General features: G+C 42.6%; 2 protein-coding genes across 2 annotated transcripts; one reads left to right on the top strand and one right to left on the bottom strand.

The window, feature by feature from the left end:
• The first annotated feature begins 349 nt into the window (after positions 1–349).
• Positions 350–3,951, top strand: josd2 (Josephin domain containing 2). Its single transcript, XM_079165221.1, has 5 exons — positions 350–639; positions 739–872; positions 1,805–1,930; positions 2,134–2,328; positions 2,563–3,951. The coding sequence occupies exons 2-5, from the start codon at positions 751–753 to the stop codon at positions 2,672–2,674; spliced, it is 555 nt and encodes a 184-aa protein (XP_079021347.1). The 5' UTR covers positions 350–639; positions 739–750; the 3' UTR covers positions 2,675–3,951.
• Positions 3,952–5,025: 1,074 nt separating this feature from the next.
• ttyh1 (tweety family member 1) lies at positions 5,026–20,792 on the bottom strand (the record flags this gene model as incomplete). The annotated part of the gene is made up of 14 exons (XM_079164944.1): positions 5,026–5,109; positions 5,968–6,046; positions 7,658–7,825; positions 8,773–8,912; positions 9,002–9,094; positions 9,186–9,278; positions 9,556–9,611; positions 9,792–9,867; positions 11,467–11,539; positions 11,663–11,758; positions 14,497–14,831; positions 16,202–16,313; positions 18,953–19,182; positions 20,658–20,792. The coding sequence occupies 14 exons, from the start codon at positions 20,790–20,792 to the stop codon at positions 5,026–5,028; spliced, it is 1,770 nt and encodes a 589-aa protein (XP_079021070.1).
• Positions 20,793–22,216: the final 1,424 nt, after the last annotated feature.

The following is a 22,216-nucleotide window of genomic DNA, read 5'->3' as shown; positions in this document are numbered from 1 at the left end:
TCATATGTTTAAATTATACCTGTGGGGTGGGGATTTAAAAAACAGCAACTCATAAACACTTTATGTTGCCTAAACTGTGTGAGGTTTCCAAGATCAACGATTATATTCCATTAGTCAAACCCCAAAGCTCCATAATTTTAGCATCAGTGTTTTTAATATTAATAGTTATAACTTGACCATGATCAATACCATGGCTCACCACTAGATGGCGCTTCAACACAACGTCCACAGTCGCGAGGTCTGACCGCCTGGTGGACTGACAACGTGTGTGTGTGCGGAGCAAAGCAGAAGACTTTCCATTTATTTTATATAAATGAGTGAAACATAATCACACCGGGTTAAAGTAACGAACTAGCTCGGTGCTATTAATACCGTAAATGGGCGTGACAACCGCACAACAACAACATCACAACAACAACAACAACAACAACGGATCTGCTTCCGGTTTCTGGATGTAGCTGTCAGACTCCAGTGTCTTTTTGTAACGGGGAAGCGGTTTTATCAGCAGGTCAGTGGCTTCGTGGAGCCATTGTCGATTAATAATAGTTCACCTCACCGTTGTTGTTTTTAGAAACGCTGCCATAGCAGCCACACACCGAGTATAACCACGAGGCTGTGACGGTTTAGCAGCCGTTAACGGTAAGCTAACGACTTTTTAAGTTATTGTTATTGTTAGCTTCAACTGCTGCTAGCGTTAACTGTGTTACAGCTCGTGTGTATCTCTGTGCTCGTGTGTAGAGAGCTTTTAGCATGAGCGAAGGAGACGTGTTTCATGAGAAGCAACGACTGGAGCTGTGCGCGATCCATGCACTCAACAACGTGCTCCAGGAGCGGGTGTTCACCAAGGAGACAGCCGATGACATCTGCAAACGGTAGGGTAACGTTTAGAGCGTGTGTCGGTGTAGCTAGCCTAAGCTACTTTGTATAAACCCCCAAAAAGCACATTCAAAGTAAGACACACATTGGCCCCTTTGTGATCTCAGCCCTCCATAAGTTACTCCACAGCTTCGTTACATAGCCTCCCTAACAAAACGTTATTTCATAACTGTTATGCAGCAGCTGGGTGAAACCAACGTTTAAATGCAACATTTCCAGAGTAACAAGAGAGGAAGAGCAGAGCAGGGAGGTACAGTCCTGGTTTTGTCCCAGACAAGCATTGTATCATCCCAGGTAGACTCACAGACATCTGTGGGGTTACAACAAAAACAAACCTTTAACATCTAACCTGCTGCACCAGTACAGGTGAAGATAAATACATTTAGATTTCCTCCACAGGTTTGGAAAGGGAACACTATTTGGCTAAATGTTCAGGTTGTTGGAGTGGGTCAACTGACAATGAACCAATCGCTGACTTCTGGATTTCTCACATATAACGTGAACCTTCAGGGAAGAACATCAGTGGTGCAACTTCACACAGCCGTTGCTTTTACTAACTTAATTGACTTGAAACGACATGAGTCATGGTCTGGGTAGCTTGTGACCGTGGCTGAAGAATTTCCTGCGGGCAACCCTGTGATTTCATCGACTCACAGAAACTTTGTCCAGGTTTGTTAGAAACAAATACGATTATGAAGATGCAATGACGACAAAGACATAGATGTATCCTATGGATGTTGAGCTTGAGAGTTAAGTCCAGAGTGTGGAGATACAGGACCGATAGAAAACAAAACCTCAGAGCTGTCCACACCCCAAACAGACCTGGCAAGAAGAGGCTCAATTTAAAACAGAGCTGCAGCAAATACATGTTGGATTTCCCTTTTTTTTTTTTTAAATGCTCATTTGTTCTGCTGCGCTCCCTCTGCAGGCTGGCTCCACAGTGTGTGGTGAACCCTCACCGCTCAGTGTTGGGTACAGGAAACTATGACGTCAACGTCATCATGGCGGCCCTGCAGAGCCGTGAACTGGCTGCCGTGTGGTGGGACAAACGCAGGTGAGTGAAGCACACCGAGCGTATTGAAATCTGAAAGGCTAAACACACATTACTTTGTGATGTACTTTGCATATGCTGGGCTTGTTATTTAGTTGGTTATGCATTTCTCCTATTTCTATGGAAGCTATACGAATAACGATACAGTAACTCATTGTTTGGTGTTTAAAAGCTAATTTCTCCCTTTTTTTAAAAAAAAAATCCAGGACGGTTGAGAGCCTTTGCATGCCAAAGGTCCAGGGTTTCATTCTTAATGTCCCATCCCGGGTATCTCTGGGGATCGTGTCCCTCCCACTCCGAAGGCGACACTGGCTCGCGGTTCGGCAAGTGAATGGACAGTACTACAACCTGGACTCCAAGCTGAAGAGCCCCGTCTGTATCGGGGGAGAAGCAGAACTACGGTAAGAATGTGCTCTCACATCTTTAAAATGTCTCTTCAGAGCAGACATGTGTGCCTTGAGTGAGATCAAAACTTGGCTTTGGTGTGCTGCTTGATTTCTGTCTCAGCGAGTGAGTCATCCCATATGAGGGGTCACATGGGGCTTACCTCACCGTTTGTTTGCGTGAGAGCACTAATCTGCCCTCTGTCTGTGTTCATGTTGTTCTAACGTTTTCCCGCTTTGCTTCTCTTTCAGCACATTTCTCAGCGAACAGCTTTCTCAGGACGTGGCAGAGATGCTCCTGGTCGTACGGCGGGAGGTGGAGGAGGACGGCTCATGGCTGAACTCTGACACCCCCAAGAAGTGATGCTCTGGTGACGGGACACACCTTCACATAGTGTGAGGAAACAAATCCTCTGGGATGATGACAGACTTTAAAAAAAAAAAAAAAATACAGAAAACTCTTCAGGGAATGCACTAAAATCCATTTGATATCTACACACAGGAAATTCCAAAGAGAAGCAGAGACCGGTGTTTACTCCTGAGATAAAGAACTGTTTTGAATGTAACAGCTGTAAAAGCTTTTGCTCTGATGTGACCCATGTATATGCATTGTCCTTCTCTTAGTACCTTTGCTTTGAACACGGGGAAGGTGTATCTAAGCTAACAAAGTTTGAAGGAAATGTGGGCTTGTTTGATGATACTCGAGTCGTGACTTATGACTGAACTTTTACTGTTTCATGGTAGAGAGATCGCAGTGTTTGTGCATGAAAAACCATCTGCAATAAGGACACCTGTTCTACTTTGAGTACCAAAACATAACCAAGTCAAAATGGTTTGGCTGTCCTAGACTATTGCAATCAAGTCGTTTTTGCTCGATGGTCATTATCAAGCAGCACTATCTCTATCCACGACCATTATGGTAAACCCCCTATGCACTGCAGTTAGATTTGTTAGCACTGTTCGTGTGTGTGTGTGTGTGTGTGTGTGTGTGTGTGCGCTCACAGGTACTGTGAAGGCATCACCTGGTGAGGCATTGAAGGACCGCCAGTGTCTTTGCATGTTTTCATCCGTTAAGTATTACGCTCTAAACATTTTTCATAGCGTGCCACGGTTTTTAGATTTTAAAATGTGTTTTGTTGTCTTCCTGGCTGCCTTTGTTTTCCTCTCATTTAGCTTACAATTTGAGATCTAAAGTGCGTTTGGTGCTTGAGATCACTGATCCACCACAATGAACATGGCGAGCCCCCTTAGCTCTGTCATTGATGTGTGATAATGCAGCTGAATCCACACAGTAAGCAGACGGGACTTTGATTAGGAGGCTTTATCCACTTCATCCAGGTCTCAAGTCTCTCCAGGATGAGTTTGACAGTTTTATTATGAATGAAAGAAGATGTTTTGGTTTTACATCGAAAATGAAAGTTTTTTTTAAAATTTGTTTTAAATAACTAACATGCAAAAACACTGGTTCTGTGACTGTATGTAGCCTTTGTGTTTGTATTTTGTCTCTCCTGTTGATCTATGCATATCCAGAACAATAGGAGCACTGTCTCTGGTACACAGACTAACTCACACATAAACCTAAGCTCAGAGGTTCGTTATAGTGAAACTTATTTATATTAAACTTTGACCTCTTGTTTTGAGTATGAATCCCTTGTAAAGCTTTTTGTTTGTTACCTACGTTGCATTGACTCGTAGACACAATGACGACCAGGTGAAGGTTATTGAAGTTATTTTTATTTATATTAGACTCTTGAGTGTAAAAGGATGCCATTCAAAAGGAGCATTGATAACCATACAAACTCAATTCAAGGGTTAACAAGGTCAGTTGGCAAGGACGGGGGGATTCAATGAAATCTCCAACATACCAGACCATATATACACAAAACATCTTGGAGAGATCTCAGAAACCCAATGCTATACATAGTTATTATTGCTAGTTACGGTAGGGCTACTGCAGCACCAGTAGCAAGAATCATATTGCTATGTACCTGCTGTCATTGCATGGGATTTGTAGTTCTCCACTTAAGACTCGAGTGGCAGTTGTCGTTCTCCGTTCAATCATTAAAACAGGGTCTTGGTAGCCCTCAAGTATTTTTTTTAAAGAGCACATGTTCATGATTATTCAGATATTATAGACAGTGAGATATACAGAATACCATATGGTCATACAAGGAAAATACAGAATTGCCACCAATAAAAAAAAGTAATAATAAAAAAAAAGATACCAAGTGAAGGAACTGCATTAACCATTCACAGAAAAAAAAATGTGTCTTGTTGCTACGTGCCAGTGTTTTTCTACAACAATATTTATATAAAAACTTAAAAATAAATCGGTGGTACTGATACATTTAAGAATATAAAACTACAACGTAGTAACGTCAATACCATTCTGACTTGCCTCACCACTGTTCACAGTTTACACAGAGTTTGGACAGACGAGGGGAAACAATTTAGACCAAGTGGACTCGGTTCATATTTGCACAACCATCCTACCAGCATTGTCATTGTCGGTTATATCAACAGTCCATTTAGACCTGTTTCTTTTAAGTGCTTCTAATAATAATAATATTCCGTGGTACTGACGTTACGCACTTTGAATTCACACCTAGCATTCATTTTATTTAGATTAGTTTCTTTTTCATTTCAGTAAAGTGTCCATTCATATGAAAACTAAACATTTTTTTTTCTATACATTTCCTAACAAAAAAATAATAATCAACGTGAATACAGGTTCCTCGAATGGGCGGGGTTGGGGTGTGATTGACTTCCCCCGTAACCAGTCAGCATGCTGGGAGAGTACTGTACGTCCAGAACAGGAGAGAGGTTGAGATGGTCCAAGGGAGTATTGAGAGAAAATAAAAGAGAGGAGAACAACATGTGTTATTCACACGAGCTCAACTCAAGAGTAGAAGACAGCGCATGTTTAGCTCACTATCTGACCAACAAGCTTTAATATGTTTATGCAGAATTTCAACTATTTCAAATAAAACTCAGAGGAGAAGTAAAGCTGTAAATATTACTACTTTACTTCATTACCTCCTCAGAAACTGTTTACAGTCAGTCAAGAAGACTGTAATGCAAAAAAAAATGAACTCAACGTCCACTAACTAGCTTTTTCCAGATTTCAGCTGCATCTCATGGTCTTCGTCAACACGTGCAGTTTGCTCACGTGTCATGGAGATGAACTGTCATCACAATACAGAGTTTGGTAATGCGATAAATATGTGGCAGCTGAGGAAGACTGTGAAATGCGACTGAAAGCTCCAGAAAAAGCGAGTGAGGGGACCTTTTTTTTCACAGATGCGATTGAAAGCTGCCAATTTCACACTGATTATATTCATTTAAATTGTTATGGTCAAGGTTAGGGGCTCTGTTAAATGGCCAGATAGCGATAATAAAACATGAAGAGCTCCCAAATGTATGTTAGTAACAAAGAGTTTATGTACAATACAATCAGGAACAGGGAAAATGTGTAATATCTCGTTCTTGTTTCTGCAGGTTTTGAAGCACCAAAAAGAGCAAAAGGCCAGCACCCGGGGTCCTTCGAGGTCACCATGTTAAACCGTTTGATACTGATTATTTAAGCGAGCGTGAGCACGAACAGCAACGATAAAATGGCACAGATTGCGATGGCGTCACAAGTACAGAGGAACTCACAGAGGGGGGTGGGGACTGCCTGTCAGTCAAGGGTAAGCTCTCATAGCCAGGGTTGCCATTGGAGGAAACGTTTGGAGTCCTGTATGGAGATAGAGAGAGACAAGGACACAAGAGAGGAGGGAGAGGAGGCACGGAGGATGAAGGAGAGAGGGAAACAGGGGTGAGACACATTGAGAAAGACAGAAGGGACGGGGTCCGCGGGGTGACGGGAGCCAAGGACAGGTAACAGGAAAGAAGGAGAGAGAGCGGTTAGAAATATAGTGCGAAAAAAAACAGCACTCAATAAAACTAGTAGGTAGTAGTACTACTGGCACTCGAGCAAGGCACTGAGAGCACCAGCAGCAGGCGTACAAGTCCACTCCTGACTGACGATGCACTGCAGGATTTATACAATAATCTGCAATTACATGCATTTAGAGCTGGGTGTGACTCACCAGTCCAATTTCAGCTGTAATGTTGTTTCCCTAATGAATCTGTTTATCTGCATGATAAACCCCAGAAAGCTTTTAAAGCAGTCCTGAGTAGATTCTATTGAAGAGGAGTGGACTGTATTTTTAGTGCTTGCTGAGTTTCTGAGCCTTGACAGTTTGGTTTAGTCAGTGTCCTTGTATTTTAGTGTTAATATTAGATATGGGAGCAGTCAAGACGATCAGCTGGCATTAGAATAGGACGTTAAATAGCCAACGATTAGGTTTCTCAGAGCTCTGACTAAGCTTGGAAACATCAGTGAGGGAGAAAGAGAAAAAAAATAAGATGAGAAAATTGAAAGTGAGAAACAGGGAGAACAAAAAAGGAGGGATGATAAAGAGCAAAGGACAGATCCAGAGAAATAAGTTGAGAGGTATGGACAACACAGTGAGGAGACAGATGAGCGTGATGCAGAGGGGTGGGTTTTTTTTTGGGGGGGGGGGGGGGGGCGGGGGCGGGGGGGTGGGGGCGTCTGGGGGTTACCTATTGTCAACCTGAGCCTCACATCGCCGGAGTTTTTAACGAGCGCTGCCTCGTCAATGACCCTCCCCCCAACACAGCAGTAGTCTACTACTGTTTAGGAGACAGGACGCCATTTGAGACAAGATCTGCGAAAATGACCGAGCGGCCTACATCGTCTGTCCTGAAACACTCGACAGACGAATAGGCAGACACACAGACAGACAGACAGACCTCTGGAGTTGTGTCTGTTTCTCTGCCTACACTCTAGTCCATATTGACCTGTCTGTGTGTCTGTCTGCAATGCATGTGCTTAACCTGGCAGCTCTGTGGATTTGGACTACATGTCTATATAGAGACAAAAGTGTGTGAACCTAGCTGACTACACTGCACTTCAACTACTCTGTAGGAAAGATAACTTTGCAACATCTGTTATGTATATCATGATTAAAATGAATGCTGTTTGAGAGGGAAATCTGTGAATTCTTCACCAAAAGGACTATGTGTCTGCACAAAAACGTCTTAGTAGTGCTCAGTCAGTCTCTATGTGTTTAAGTATACTCTGTGTACATCCTGGACTTTTTAAAATCCCTGATCCTGGGGGGGGCATCAGTATAACAGCTGCCCATAGGTACAAATATTGACACAGAAGCACCAGCTTTATGCCAAACTGTATCTACGAGCAGCCTCCTCCTCCTCCTGCAACATCTGGGACGTTCTGTCTGTCTGTCTGTCTGTGTGTCTGAGTGTCTGTGTTACTCACGGGAGGGGCGGCGCGCTAGAAAAGGGGGGTGTCCACCCGGCCCCCGGGTAATTATAGAAGGGGGTCATGGCCCCTCGCTGAGACCCCGAGGCCGTCTGTCTACGTGCCTGATGGGAGGTGAAGGGGTCCTCACTCTCGCTGTCCGAGTCTTCGTACTCCTCTGATTCACTGTCGTCGTCCATGAAAGAGACAGAGAGGTGCATGTGTGAGCAGAGAAACGATGAATGTGCCTTTATAGCGTATTCTCTTCATAGCTGTATTCATTCTCATAGTCCCATTAAAAGACATCTGACAAGACATCTCCATGATTATCTCAGTCACTATTCATGATTAGTTATACTCTAATATTGCAAGAAAAAATAAAAAGATATAACATGCACGCTTCAGATGGTAAAAGTGACATATTCATCCACAAATGGTTAACACAGAAAAGATCAAACTACCGATCTACAGGACTGATCACAAACTACCTAATCTCGCTGTTAGCTGACGACACTTGAAGAGGATTCTCATGGATTTCAGTGGACGTGGATCTAACTATCTACTCCATATCCATCGCAGCAGATCCAACAAACCTGTGCCGTGGCTACCAAACCCCTGAACATGCAAAAAAGAAATGAGTTTAAAATCTAAAATAGAGTTGAGGAGGCCAAACTTCATTCATGGTATTACTGTATTATAACCCTTTTTAAGCATGCTAGACTTTTCACTTGAAAATTGTCAAAGGTAAATTTCAACCAACTATCTCTCATACACTTCAATATGTTTCCACATTGTATGCCAAGCAGCATTATATGCCACGCAGAAACTTTCTGTAATTGTGAGGTGATTGTGGATGTTTTGCACGTTATTCTTTATGAATGGAGGAGCAGAGAACAAAATGTTCCCACAACACTGTGGGACAAAATAGATTTATTGCTTTTCAGCACCTTCAACTCACATCAACTATGTCGTCTCGTTCTTTAGGTTATGCGAGGCCATTCAGTGTTTAAATGAGTGGGAGTGTATGAAAATAACAATGTTCTATTTGTCCCTATTTCTATTCGAAACTGATAGAACCAAGTGGCACCTATACCTTGCACCACAGACATATATTCCCACTCTCTCTCTCTCACCTGGGGAAGCTCCTCCAGGCGCCGGGCAGAGAGCAGAGGATGGCGGTGAAGGCCAGAGCAGAGAGGAAAGAGTAAAGGGAGAGGTAGAGCAATCCCTCCATCCCATCGTAGCACAGGCCTTTCAAAGAGTCAATGTAGTCCTGAAAGAAAATGGACGGATATATCAATGAATAAAAAGTATAATTAACTTGGTACTTAGCGTTCCTGCGTGCGCTGCGCCTTGTGTTACCTTATTCAGACCTCGGCAGTTCAGCAGTGCCACCAACTGATGGAAGTTGCCCTCTGTGGAGTTGAGTATCTGCTGAATCTCCCTGAGTGACTTCTGCCATGTCGGAAAAAAATTGAGACGAGTTAGAAAAAGAATCTCTGAAAATGTTATTTCTTAAGCTGCATGTTTGGACCTTATGACATACCTCGGCTTTGGGGAACTGCGTGAGAGCATTTCTGTCCAGACTGGAGAGGTGTGTGTGGATGTTTGACAGTGCCCTCTGCGACTGGGTCAGCAGCTGCAGCCCACAAGTCAGTAGGGTTAAGCGCTTTTAATTTGCATTAATGCTTAAATATACCATTATTATGCTTAGCGAGGAGCTATTCATCTGGAGAGCAAATCATTTAAGGACAGGACACGCAGCAACAGCTGTGGCTCCTGTCCTCAAATAATTTGTCCTTGAGCAAGTCTGACACGCAACCTGTTCCCTTAAATCAATGAGGGTAAGAAAGTCAGCTAAATGCCAGCAATGCGTTATATACATAAGACATGTGACTGACAGGAGGTCACATTACCTGCTGGAACGGACTGTTCATGCGCCTGCTGCAGGTCAGGTAATAATCCAAAACATCTGAATGGCCAGCAAAACACCAGTGCACAACAGATCAGTGCATAATAGAAAAGATGTGGGGACATTTCACTGTCATTATATTCAATTGCGCGGACATACGCACAGTTGGGAGGTAAATCAAGCGCATTGCAGAAATGGGAAACTACTCGAAATGTGTTGAGAAATAGGTTGATACTGTACCTGAGCTGGTCCCGGCGTTGAAGTGGGTGGAGTTGACGACAAACGTGTTTGGATCTGTGCAGAAGTCACTGAGAGCCTGGCAAAGCAGCGAGAGTGACGGGGAGATGGAGAAAAGGATGACAGGAAAAGAGGAGAAGAACAACACAGCAGGAGAGAGAGGGACAAGATGAGGTGAAAGAGGGAGGGCAAGAGAAAATGATCACAAGGGAAAAGTTAGTAGACACACTGACCAACTGACATACTTACCTCCTCAGATATCTGACGGCGGCTCACAATACAGTGGCAGATGTAGAACTGACTGCATCACATGCTGACCTGGATAAACCTGTGCTTCACGCGGACATCTAGTTTTCTATCCATAAGCTCTTTATTCATATCCTCCCCTCTGTTGACCTGTTTTTTCCAAATCATACACTGCTGGCCTTTATTGTTTTTAGAGGATGCACTCAGGTCAGAGACGGTGCACCCACAAACCCTCTCAGCTTGATGTCGCCCCACCAGAAGAGGGAGTGAGAGCCACACAGAGAGCCCGGTGGCTGACGGGAAAAGTAGCGACCCGGGACAGAATAAAGTGGGCAGGCCCACAGCTGGCCCATTGTTTCCCTGTCAGTGACCAGAAACAGAGCGGCTCTGTGTGGACCCACAGGCCTTGGGACCATCTCCCGCCAGCTCCAAATGACACTGGGTCTCTTAAAGTGGGCAGCAGTGCAGAAAAACAGCCACCATTGACCCTCTTCGAATACCCCCCCCCCCCCCACCCAAAACAGTCTCCTCCTCAGAGAGTACGAGCAAACTTCACAGAGGAAACTCAAAAAGGACACTCCTCTGTTTGAGACATTAAAAAAAAACTCTCTCTGTGCTTTGTTCTTGATAAATGTTACAGCCTGGATTCATGCCTGTAAGACACAGCACACTGGGGGTGTTGTCATGTTCACGCGTTAAAAGCAGAACATTCTCCAGCAGCATGTTTGTGAATTTTACTTTCACAGGATTTACTCGCACTTCCACCTTCTTGCATGCTCAGTCTGAAGCCCCAAAGGGCCGAAGTACAGCAACAGCTTCAAGTCTTGCACCGTTGATGGCAAGCTGATGGTTTACCCACTTCCCCCTCTCTTTCTCTCTCTCTCTCTCACTTTAGCTCGATCTCTCTCTTTAACTGATCTCACAATGCACTCTCCCACTCCCCTCCGCAGTCGTGTTGAAAGCACTTCTCTTCATCTTCCATCTTTACTTCTCCAAGCCAAACGCCTACACACTTGCAAACACACTTACGCAACAAACACGCACTTTAATGCACAAACACAATTTGTTCACAAATGCGCTTGTGCACACGCACATTGAATCTTTAATCTCTGCCCCATTTTCCTGCCTTTTTGGTCCTCTGCCACGACTGCAGCGTTCCCTAGGCAGATCTTTTCACAGTTTAGCACAATGGGCACAGAAAACACACACACACACACACACACACACACACACACACACACACACACACACGCACACATGCACACACACACGTTGCTTTGGCGTCCTGTAACTCTCTTCCCTCAGCTGGAGCCAGCCCATCCCTGCCATGACAGTCCCATTCACTTCCTATTCCTCCAGCGCTTCATCTCTCCGCTCCCTCCCTTCAGCCCTGGCCTCTGCTTACCAGAGCAGTTTCTCTGGGTCTACTCACCACCACAGTGGCTGTCTCCAAGCCAAGGGAGCCCCAGCTTAGGAAGAGAGCCAGCCATGCCAGCACGGTCATCCTGTGGAGGGAACAGCACAAGCTCTTCAGCCAAGATGACACCCTGACCATCAATCCAGCGTTGTATGGTTCGTGTCTAACACTAAAAGTGTGTGAGTGTGTGTGTGTGTGTGTGTGTACTCACAGGATGAGCAGCCAGCGGGCTTGCTTGGCCAGTCCCAGCAGGATGAACAGACACACTATGAGGTCAAGCAGCAGCAACAACACGTATGATAGCCACCTTTAGCAAAGAAACACACGAACACAACAAACAGCGAATGGCATTACATTAAAAACTGTGATAAATGTTTGTGTGTGTGCAAGGTTATTATTGACCTTAGAACAGAGAGAATAATAGCTCACGGTCAATTTAAGAGTTTTTTTTCCCACAGCTTTTAACTGTGTGTACGGAGGACAATAAGCGTTTCCAAAATCATAGCACAACTGCTATGTTATGCTGTTTTATCACTACTAGCCAGACATTTGAAAGGAGGAATTGTTATTCTAATTTAATGCTATGGTCTATCATTTTATGTTGTTGTTGTTTTCATCTACGGTTTTAATTTCCGAGTTGGTTGATTAGTACGACAGCACTTTCATTTTGATGTGTTTATTGATGAATAAATTGAACCTTGACCCTTCAACTGCTCCTCCATTTACAATGGTCGGACTTAATTTGGTAAACTGTTTTAAGTTGTGGGTTGGAAATTTGCAAAGTAACAAATGAAGGATTTGATTTAGTCAGGGAACGATTTAGTGTACATCCAGTTACGATCTCTGTTCTGCCAGTAGAGTTGATCCAGGAGGAGACGATCTGGATGTGAAGTTCAGTCTTAAAGTAGTTCAGAGTGGCAGCAGTAGAGCTCCTCACAGAGCAATGAAGACAGCTGAAATGTCTCCTTTTTCATTTGCAATTTCAAGCTTGGCACCATGCATATTTATTATTAGTTTTGACTTTGCATCCTAGCCAGTATGTTCTTGGTGATGTGTGAAATATACAGCGTTCACTTCATCCCATTTCTCCACCTGATCTGGGATTAAAACTTGCAATCTTTTCCCACCTTTCCATGAAAGTGTAATAAGATGATTGTATTCTGTTAACAGTGCTGATCTGGGATATGTATGTATCTCTCTTTAAACAGAAGTAGTGAGACATTCCCTTAATGTGTGTCTGTGGTAGGACTGAGTAGCATTATCTGCTATTGAAGATGAGGCAGACACAGGACTCCACTATATGAGATCAGGGAAGTGGTGAAGTTAGGTTGAGGTTGAAACCTTACTTCCCCTCTCACTGTTTAAATGGAGGGATGAGAAGATTGTCTGTTTGCTGTGTGTGGTTAGTTTATGGGAAGCAGTACTTCCATGATGTTATTATTATGGACTACGCATCCAATTGACCCATTATGAGCCAGAACATTTTGGCCCTTTTGAAAAAAACTTTCCATTGCATTACCTCAACAAACCCAGCCATCTTGATAAACATGCAACATTTATGAAAGGCTGATTCAGATAGTTTCCTCAGCCTCAACACTGTCAACAGTGTTGATAAACAGCCGTTGATAGTTGTGAAATTGATCCAGATAGTTTATGCTCCTCCAAATCTGCCTGTTTATCACATTAACTTGTCAGAATATGAAATGGTTACAGGAGCAGACGGGAAACAACCGCTGGATACAACTAAAGTTTGCAGCCTCCAAGTCACAGGAACTGGTCGCTAGATGTAAAGCGGTTACACTTGAATGATAGATTAAATGGGCCTTGCATATACAGTATTGAATCCTTTTCACTCTAATACCCATAAAATGGGAATCCGTGGATTGGTTGTATTTTAACCCCTGATACTTCTGCTGTATAAGTTGTAAAAAGTAATACTTGTGACTATCTAAGTAAATCTATGTGTTTTTAGCCAAAATGTTAAACTACCGGATTGGAAAACTGACGGATCAAAGCATCCAATTGACCCATTATGAGTCAGAACATTTTGGCCCTTTTGAAAAAAACTTTCCATTGCATTACCTCAACAAACCCAGCCATCTTGATAAACATGCAACATTTACCATCAATAGTAGTGGATAATGAGTTTTGTAAATAGGAAGAACAATAATCCAGATTGTTTTATAAGAAGAATAGAGTTACGCCATCTATTTAGCTGGAAACGCGATGGGAATTATTGTTTCTTACACAATTACAAAGAGCAACAGATACATTTATGAGCAAACCTATCAGGGGTCAGATTGTCAGCAGAAAAAGGACACGAACAGGCAAACTGTTCTAGAGCTGACTATCGCTGTTTACCATTGTTGTTGTGGCTGTAGACACCATTTTCTGGGGCGTTTCTGATTCTATGCATGAACCAACATTTTTAGGAAATATTAAATGTAGTTAATTAACAATATTTTTTGTTGATAATCCAAAAAACATATATAAATCAGTATAATATCACGGTAACAATATATTTTACAGCTCAGTTTCCCTTGGAAGTTTCCAAGAAAGAAAAGTTTACTGATTTTAGGGACATTGGTTTTTATGGTTGAAAAACTGCTCCATTTATAGAATTTTTTTTTTGCATTAATTGTTCATTATTCATTAGTGAAATAGTTTCTTCATATAAGAAAGTTTGACAATGTTTGCATGTTCAGGTAACAATTTAACTTTATTTTCCTTCCAGTTAGAGCCAAATTAGGTCGTTCTTTACAGGGAGCATCTTTGAATTTTGTTTTAATTATTTGGAAATTACAGAACCATAAAACAAAGTGCTAAAATGCAGCTATAACAAATTATATTGAATTGGCTTTTAATCGCAATATGTGGGAAGAAATATATTTGTATCATATTTGTATTGTGGGTATCTAGACATGCACGGAATCATCTGGAATACAATATGCATCCAAGAACAGATCCAGGCAGCACTTTAGTATCATTTACTAATAACAATCTAGGAAATAAATCTATATCGGCTTGTCAGGACTACTTCCTCACCTGTAGTCCTCATTGACCATCAGCGTGTTGGCCGCCCAGCCAGGAGAGAAGGGGCTGGGCATCAAGCCGCCGGTAGGCACCATTGTAGGGGCCACAGAGGGAGGTACTGGGGTTAGAGGTATGATGGACGCCCCGCTGATGCTGTCATTGCCCAATCCTGCGTCCACACTGGACCGAGCCAGGGAGATGGAGGAGAGGAGGTTGATCACGTTCTCAGATAACCTCCGGCAGTTCCGCGACGACGCCAGGAAGGGTTTACTGCCAGTAAAGAGCTCCTCCATTGAGGTCAGGGGGCCAGAGACAGACAGCTGCAGCCCAGAAATTGTGTCTGAAATCTTGGAGTGGGAGGAAGACAGAATGTGAGGGAAGCTAAGTGGGACGGAAACCACAAAGTAGAAAAAATGATGGTCATAAAATGGTGGTCAGCTTAGAGTGGTTTCGTTATGGAGATAGAGAACTAAAGATTATGTGCACCTCGGTGCCTCAAGTTCAATACTGCACGTCCCTCATTTTAACACAAATTAAACTTTTACTTTGCAAAGTACAAAAGGATTTCCTTTTACATGAAAACACTCTAAAACACACGACAGGTTTTTGTAAGTTGGCTAAGAGAACATCGTAGATTGCAGCAGTACAGACACAGGATTCAGCACACTCCTTTTGAGACTAGTTTTTGTATGACTGTGCAATCATGATGAATAATTTGTTATCTGTCTCATTCAGAATAGGGTCGTTTAAGCCTATTGTTTGCAGCTACTGCTTTTTAAGAAAGCCTCTGTCTTGTCTTTTTTTTTTTTACCTGTATATGCATTTCTAAATAGGACATACCTGCACATACATTCCTGTATTAACATAGTGTATAGTCTTAGTTCTTATTTATAGTTTAGCTTTAGTCCATGTTTCTTCTTCTTTATTGTTTGATTTCACTGATATAACTCGTCTTCTAGTAGCAGCATTTATTTTAGGTGAGTTAGGTTTCCTTTTAATTTCGATTTCATCCAACTTCCTGTTATTTAGTTTTTTTTCAAATACTATAAATATATGTATCTGTCATTAATTACATATGTTAATGGCACAATTGTTTATTATTTATAAACATTTTTAATGTATATTTCTAATTAAGTTTCACTACATGTTTATTTTACATTTTTGCATAAGTAAGTTTCTTCATAAATGTGTTTTATTAAATGTTTATATCAAATATCAGGATAATTATTCTATTATACATATTATTCTGTGCGGTGTCTGCGTGCCTATTCCCTCTCTCTTTGAACTGTGTCTAATGCTACTGCTTCATGAGGATCAGATCACATATCTTGCTCTAATTTTAATTATTGATATGTTTCTTTGATATGCATTGATATGAGATGAACTGTGTTTTGTCTCTCACTCATTCGGTTATTCATCATCTATATTACTGCAGTTCTCCTGACCTGTGCCTTCAGTAGAAGGAGGACATTTAGCAGTCTGACACATAAACCACTGTCTGACTACAGGCAAATCGATAAAAAACAGAAGTTTGTATCGGATTTTTTCTCTCTGTCTGCAGACCTCATGTGAACATGAGCGCACACACACACACACACACACACACACACACACACACACACACACACACACACACACACACACACACACACACACACACACACACACACGCAGGTTAGATATTCTGACAGTTTACTTGTGGAATTGCAACACTCACCAGCAGATCGATGGAAGCTAGCGTATAATTGGCTGTGAGAAGAGACGAGGTCAACTGATACATCCCATCATTAGCCTCGCTGTTGCCATAGAAACCGATGCCTATGGCAACACTGCACAGGGAGGGGAAAAAAAGGAAACATGAAAACATGGTGGGAGGTGTATACATATGTGTGTGTGTGTGTGTGTGTGTGTGTGTGTGTGTGTGTGTGTGTGTGTGTGTGTGTGTGTGTGGGGGGGATAGAAGAACAGATAGCAGAGGCATAAATCTAATGTTTAATTCAGTGTGTATGTACATTTTAAATTAATGTGACACAAGAAGATAGAGCTGGAGCGGATGGGATGTGTGTGCTCTGGATGAGCATACCAACAGTGGAGCGCAAGGGAAGGAATAAACAGATGATGGGAAAAAAACGGACTCTTAGCACTCAACCGTTAAGCTTCAGCAAGGAAAATATTCGAAAGGTTAAACAGAGCGACATGTTTACACATCTTTCTGTTATTCAAATATTCAGATTAAGGCTCGGGCCAGATGTTCATCAAATCCCCTCAAACCCGAGAGGAATGGTATGACCCAATCTCCCACAAAGTATGTGACCCAGATTAGAAAGCAGGGGGAAAAGGAAAAGGAGGAATGTGTGTCTGTGTCTGTCTGTGCTTTGCATTTCGAGCTGCCAAATGTGGACGCTCTCTAATGCAGCTGCATTTCATATTGGCTGTTTTTGTGCTTGTGACAGAAAAGGCCACCGTCTGGAGGAAAGGGTGCCACATGAAATATTTTAAACTGCAGCATTCATTTTCCATCCTGTCTAGCGCACAAAGCTCTCGCATCGAGCATCAGAGGAGGAGAGGACTACATTACATTACGGTCCATGAGGGGGAGACACGACCCACATCCACCGAAGAGTCTGTATATGATGACATCATTATGACAGCTGAAATCAGATCCCCGGTACATTATGTTCTGTGATGTAACAAAACAGTCCCCGTGCATATAAAACGTGCAGGGAATCTACTGGGATATAATAAGCACTATAATTTTATGACAGCACACAGCTGGGCCTGTAGCTTTAGATATAAATTGTCTTTCCCCTCAGTGACTTCCCCTTTACGAGAGTGTTTTGGGAAGAAGTCAAGCAGCATTTCTGTAAAAGGTCCATGCGGAGGCAGTGTACTGACTTGATGACTGCATGGTCACCAGATCTGAGGGGAACACCGGCGGGTAAATGACTGCTGTACTGTAGGTGGGCGAGCTGAGATCACCCTCACACACACAGCGATTAGGAAACCACTAAAATACACACACACACCCCGACACACACACACACAAACTGACACACACAGTGCTGTCACAGGCCTGTGGTCGGTAAACAGCAACTTAATGTGACCATCAGCTGTCAGCCATGCCTCCTCTCTTCTCCAGTGACATTGGTGACTGTGTGAGGGACTAAAAAGCACATGACGATGGAGAAGGTGACAGCTTGTGATTCACAGCCTTGTTGTTGTTCCAGTTAAAACGACTGTACTTAAGTCAAATGTTGAGGTAATTGTACTGCACTTGAGAATTTTTTGCTTTTATTACTCTATACTTCAACTCGGCTACATTTCCGAGGGAAATATTGTACTTTTTGCTGCATTTATCTGATTTATCTGCTATAGTTTCTAATTATTCTTTCAAGATTCTACCTAAAAGACACAAGATAAGCGTTTGAAATACAATGCATTTTTACAGATTTAACCAGTATTTCCCAATCTTTTTGGCTTGTGACCCTTTGTACTTACTACTCTTGCCTCTTGTCACATTGATGACATCTACGAGTTGTTTGCAGTTTCAACAAAAAAGGATTTCCCCTTTAAACTTCTCAGATGGTTTAAATTAAAGGAATAGTTCAACTTTTTGGAAAATAAGCATATTCGCTCTCTTGCAGAAAGTTAGATAAGAAGAGTGATGCCACTCTCGCGTCGGTACGATAAATATGAAGTTACAGCCAGCAGCAGATTAGGTTGGTTTAGCATAAAGACTTGAAACAGGGGGGACACAGTCAGGCTAGATGTGTCCAGTCTTTATGCTAAGCTAAACTTAAATAAAATAAACTAACCAGTTTGCTGGCTCATGAGTATCAATCTTTAGCTTTCTGCAAAAAAAGTCAATAAATGTATTTCTCAAAATGTTGTTACTTTATATTAATGTTTCAGGCTAAAAAAAGAGGTAAAATAATCCCCTTGGTTAATTAGCTGCACTTCGACCAGCGACTTAGAAGCATTAGTGTTCACAATGTAATTATCAGTAGTCGAGGAAATATTCAGAACTTTCTTCTAAAAGTAGAAATAACACAATATGAAAATGCACCACTTTAGGTATAGTCTTGCCTTCAATCATGGAGTATTAGCAAAGTATGCTTTAAGTATCAAAAGTTATTGTGATATTGTTATGTATGTATTGATACTGACTTATCATTACAGGTGCATTAATGTCTGAGGGCCATTTTGATGTTGTCGCTGGTTGAAGTGTAGCTAACTGATTGCTTTGCTGGGTTGTTTATCTTTTATCTTATACTGTTTATCATATTTTAAAGGTGTGTAAAAAGTAACCAGTACTTGGTTTCTAGAATGAACTAATACTTTATGTTTACAGTGTTTCACTGGTAGTTAGTTAAAGGATCTGAGGACTTCTTCCATCACTGCTAAAAGGCGACTTGTGTATGATGCCATAAAACAAAACAGCTCTGTGGTTGTAATGACTCCTCCTCACCAGCACAGCGTGACAGACGCCACCGCCACCCACGTGACACAGCAGATGCCCCGCCCCTTCTTCCCGCTGTAACCGTGACCTGTGCTGGCATCTTCATCCTCCTCCTCCTCCTCTGATCCCTCGCTCCGGTCACCACGGTGACAGCAGCAGTAGTGTATGAGGAAGGAGAGGACCACCAGGAGGGAGATGACGAGAGCTATGGCTGATAAACTGGACAAAACCAGCAGAGTCTGAGAAAAAGATGAGGAGGAAAAGAAAGGATGAGTCAGTGAATGTGAAAAATGTCACTCTAATTCCATTTTTTACAAGTGGAGAAGAGCAATTTGAGATGGTCAAATACCAACTAGTCTCGCTTGTCATAATGGTCCCGCCCCCATTAAGTAGCAGGAGATGATGATTAAAAAGGTATGAGGATGTAAATTGTGTGCTTCAAATAGCCGGAAAAATCAAGCATACAGATACGCGCTGCATGCAACACACATTAAAATAGATTGGAGATTTAACGCAATTAATTTGAGATGCTTCTTGACCATCTATGCTTGATTCAAAGGCTTTAACCCATGAATCCCTGAGCTGCATCATAGTGAATTTTAATGTCACTAAGCCATAACAGACTTTGCTTTTGATCGGGCTCCATGTCATAAAGTCAACATTACTGAAAGGCATTTTGCTCCAGCACATATCTACAGTATTATCCATCATCCATCTGCCCGTCTGTCACTCCCCATTCCTCCACCTTCTCTCTACTGTATCTCACCTCCTGCTATGTGAAGCCCCTCCCCATCGCTCCACCCCTCTTTCCCCACGCTCACCCTCGCTCCCACTCTCTTTCTCTCCCCCACTCTCCCCTCTCTCTTTCTTTCTATCCACACCACTGAATCTCTATTAATAATCTGTGACCTACTTAAATACATTCACTGCCACTCGCTCGCACTCCCACTCTAACTCTCTCTCTCTCTCTCTCTCCGTTTCTCTCTCTCTGCCCGGTCTTCTGTTCGGCAACCTCCTCGCATTACTCATTCGTTCCCTCTCTCATTCTCTCTCTCGGAGCACTTTCAGTCCCTTTTGTCTTCCTGTTCTGCAGGATAATTTGAGTCTCCCCCCTCTTTGTACCGCAGAGAAGTCACAAACACGCCACTGTGAGACACTGCCGGCTGGAGCGTTTTTTGTATGAGAGCCTGTTGGAGGAGAAGAAGGATGAAACCTTGCATTTTGCAACAGAGACTACACTGTGCAGAAACCTGCTAGAGGACCATGTTGAATCTCATGCACTCCCTGAAACCAAATTGCATAAAATATCTCCCCTTTTCATGCACAGAGGCAGAGGTGCATGTGACAGTTTGGAAGAGCGCTGCGAAATCTAAAAAGCAAGGTAGAAAATTAAAAAAGGTTAGATGTGAGCTAAGGGGCTCTTGGAGGGGACAAGTGCAATCTTCCAATGATGAGGTCAATGAGTTGGCATGAAAAGGTTTTTTTTAAAGGACCGCAAATGCCATTATAGCTCTGCAGGATTGCAGTTACATTGTGGGGTTTATGGAGCAATTTAAAGTGTGATGTAGAACAAATTGCCCTATTCAAGTCACTCAATTGTAGTACAATGCACCTGTAGAGTTATAGCTACATACAGCGCTGTAAATATTATGCAATGTGGCACCTCAGATTGGACAGTTACAGTACAGCATGTGGTGTGGCAGGTGTCTGTTACCTGCTGGTACTCCCAGCTGTCGGGGACAAAGGTGTTGTCCTTCATCTGCATGGTGAGGTCCAGCCGGGGGAGGGCATGACACACTCTCACCCACAGGGAAGGGGCATAGCTGGGCACCGTTGCCAAGGCAGCCATTTTCTACTGCCACCGGTCCCCCTCCTCCACCCTGCGGGAGGGAAGGAAAGGAGGGTGAGAGCAGCCAGGATGTGAAGTAAGAGCAGAGGGGAAGAGGGGAAGGAAGGGTGAAGGCCACTATGTCCCTCCTCCATCCGGGCTCAGTGGAGACAATTTATGACCAGTGGTCACCTGTGCAAAGTAAGGGTCAAAATGTCAGCCACAGTTACTCGAAACAGACTCTTGGGAGTGTAAATCACAGTGCATCACTCAGAGCAGAGGCTGAGGTGAGTGAGTTTTTGCCTGTAACCCTTCAGGTACAACAAGGTTTGGCTTCACTGACCTAAGATCAGTTCATCATGGCAACATGATTGAATAAAGCTAGCTTTTTTATTAGCTTTACACGCCCTGCTATTTGCATTAAGATTTCAAACAGAAAATAGCTTTCTTTTGTTGAGCATGTAACGCGCTCTGAGCTCAAACAACTTGTCAATTAATTGATAAATCAGGCAATTGACAGAAAATCAATCTACAGCGATTTTGGTGATAATTTAAGTAATTTAAACAAGCAAACATGTAAAGTTCCTGCATGCTGTTTAAAGCATTGCAAATATGTTGTAGCTTAAATTGAATATCTTTGGGTTTTGGACTGTTGATTGGGAAGAAAGACAATATTTCATACTAATTTTGTGCTCTGGAAACATGTTTTTTGATATTTCATAGCACAAAGAATCCAAAAAGTAATCAAAAGATTAAACGATAAATACTGTTATAGCAGCCAGAGGGGTTTGGCCTTGAACCAGGGGAGATTACGTGACTTTTCAAAGACCTATCTCTTAACCTTATGAAGGGTAGCTGCTATAGGAGCAGCGTGGATTATATAGGGGATATATGGGGGTCTTTGAAGAAGTCTTCCTGGCATAGTATATGCAGGAGAAGAACACTGTAATACGCACCAAGAGGACCATTATACAAAACATGATATATTTGACTGCATCATAAACCACTGCCTCCTAAAGCCGACCAAGGGGGAGAAAGTAGGGTAAATACAAAGGGCAAATCCGGTTAGCCAAAACATACACTGGAATCCTCATCACAATGACGGAGCGGAGGGGGAACAGAGGGCGAGACGAGAGCCCTGGTCGGCTTCTGGTACCGGCTGTCCAGATTAAGAGACCGTCAGCGCTTTACTGTTTAAGAAAGGAGCGTTTCAAGACAGCTCAAGAGAGGAGAGCACAGAGACGACCATTCACAACAACAGCACTGATGCTTAAATACAAAAGGTTATACAGCTCAGCTCAATGCCGATATTACAGACAGATACAATTCTGCATGAGAGTCGAAAAGGATCCAATAATGTCAGATAGATTCTGAATTAAAGGCTTTTATTGTCCTTTTTTGCAGCTGTTATGTATTCAATAGAACTTTCAATCAGCACAGTATTC

This window comes from Pholis gunnellus, assembly GCF_910591455.1.
Source record: "Pholis gunnellus genome assembly, chromosome: 8".
Taxonomy (NCBI): Eukaryota; Metazoa; Chordata; class Actinopteri; order Perciformes; family Pholidae; genus Pholis; species Pholis gunnellus.
The sequence above is the reverse complement of the archived record's forward strand: the minus strand, read 5'-3'. Positions and strand labels throughout refer to the sequence as shown.

Excerpts from the sequence above, each read along its gene's own strand:
- josd2 (XM_079165221.1), top strand. The coding sequence starts at position 751 with ATGAGCGAAGGAGACGTGTTTCATGAGAAGCAACGACTGGAGCTGTGC. Across the intron at positions 873-1,804 it reads GCCGATGACATCTGCAAACG|GCTGGCTCCACAGTGTGTGG; the intron begins GTAGGGTAACGT and ends CTCCCTCTGCAG. Across the intron at positions 2,329-2,562 it reads GGGGGAGAAGCAGAACTACG|CACATTTCTCAGCGAACAGC; the intron begins GTAAGAATGTGC and ends CTTCTCTTTCAG.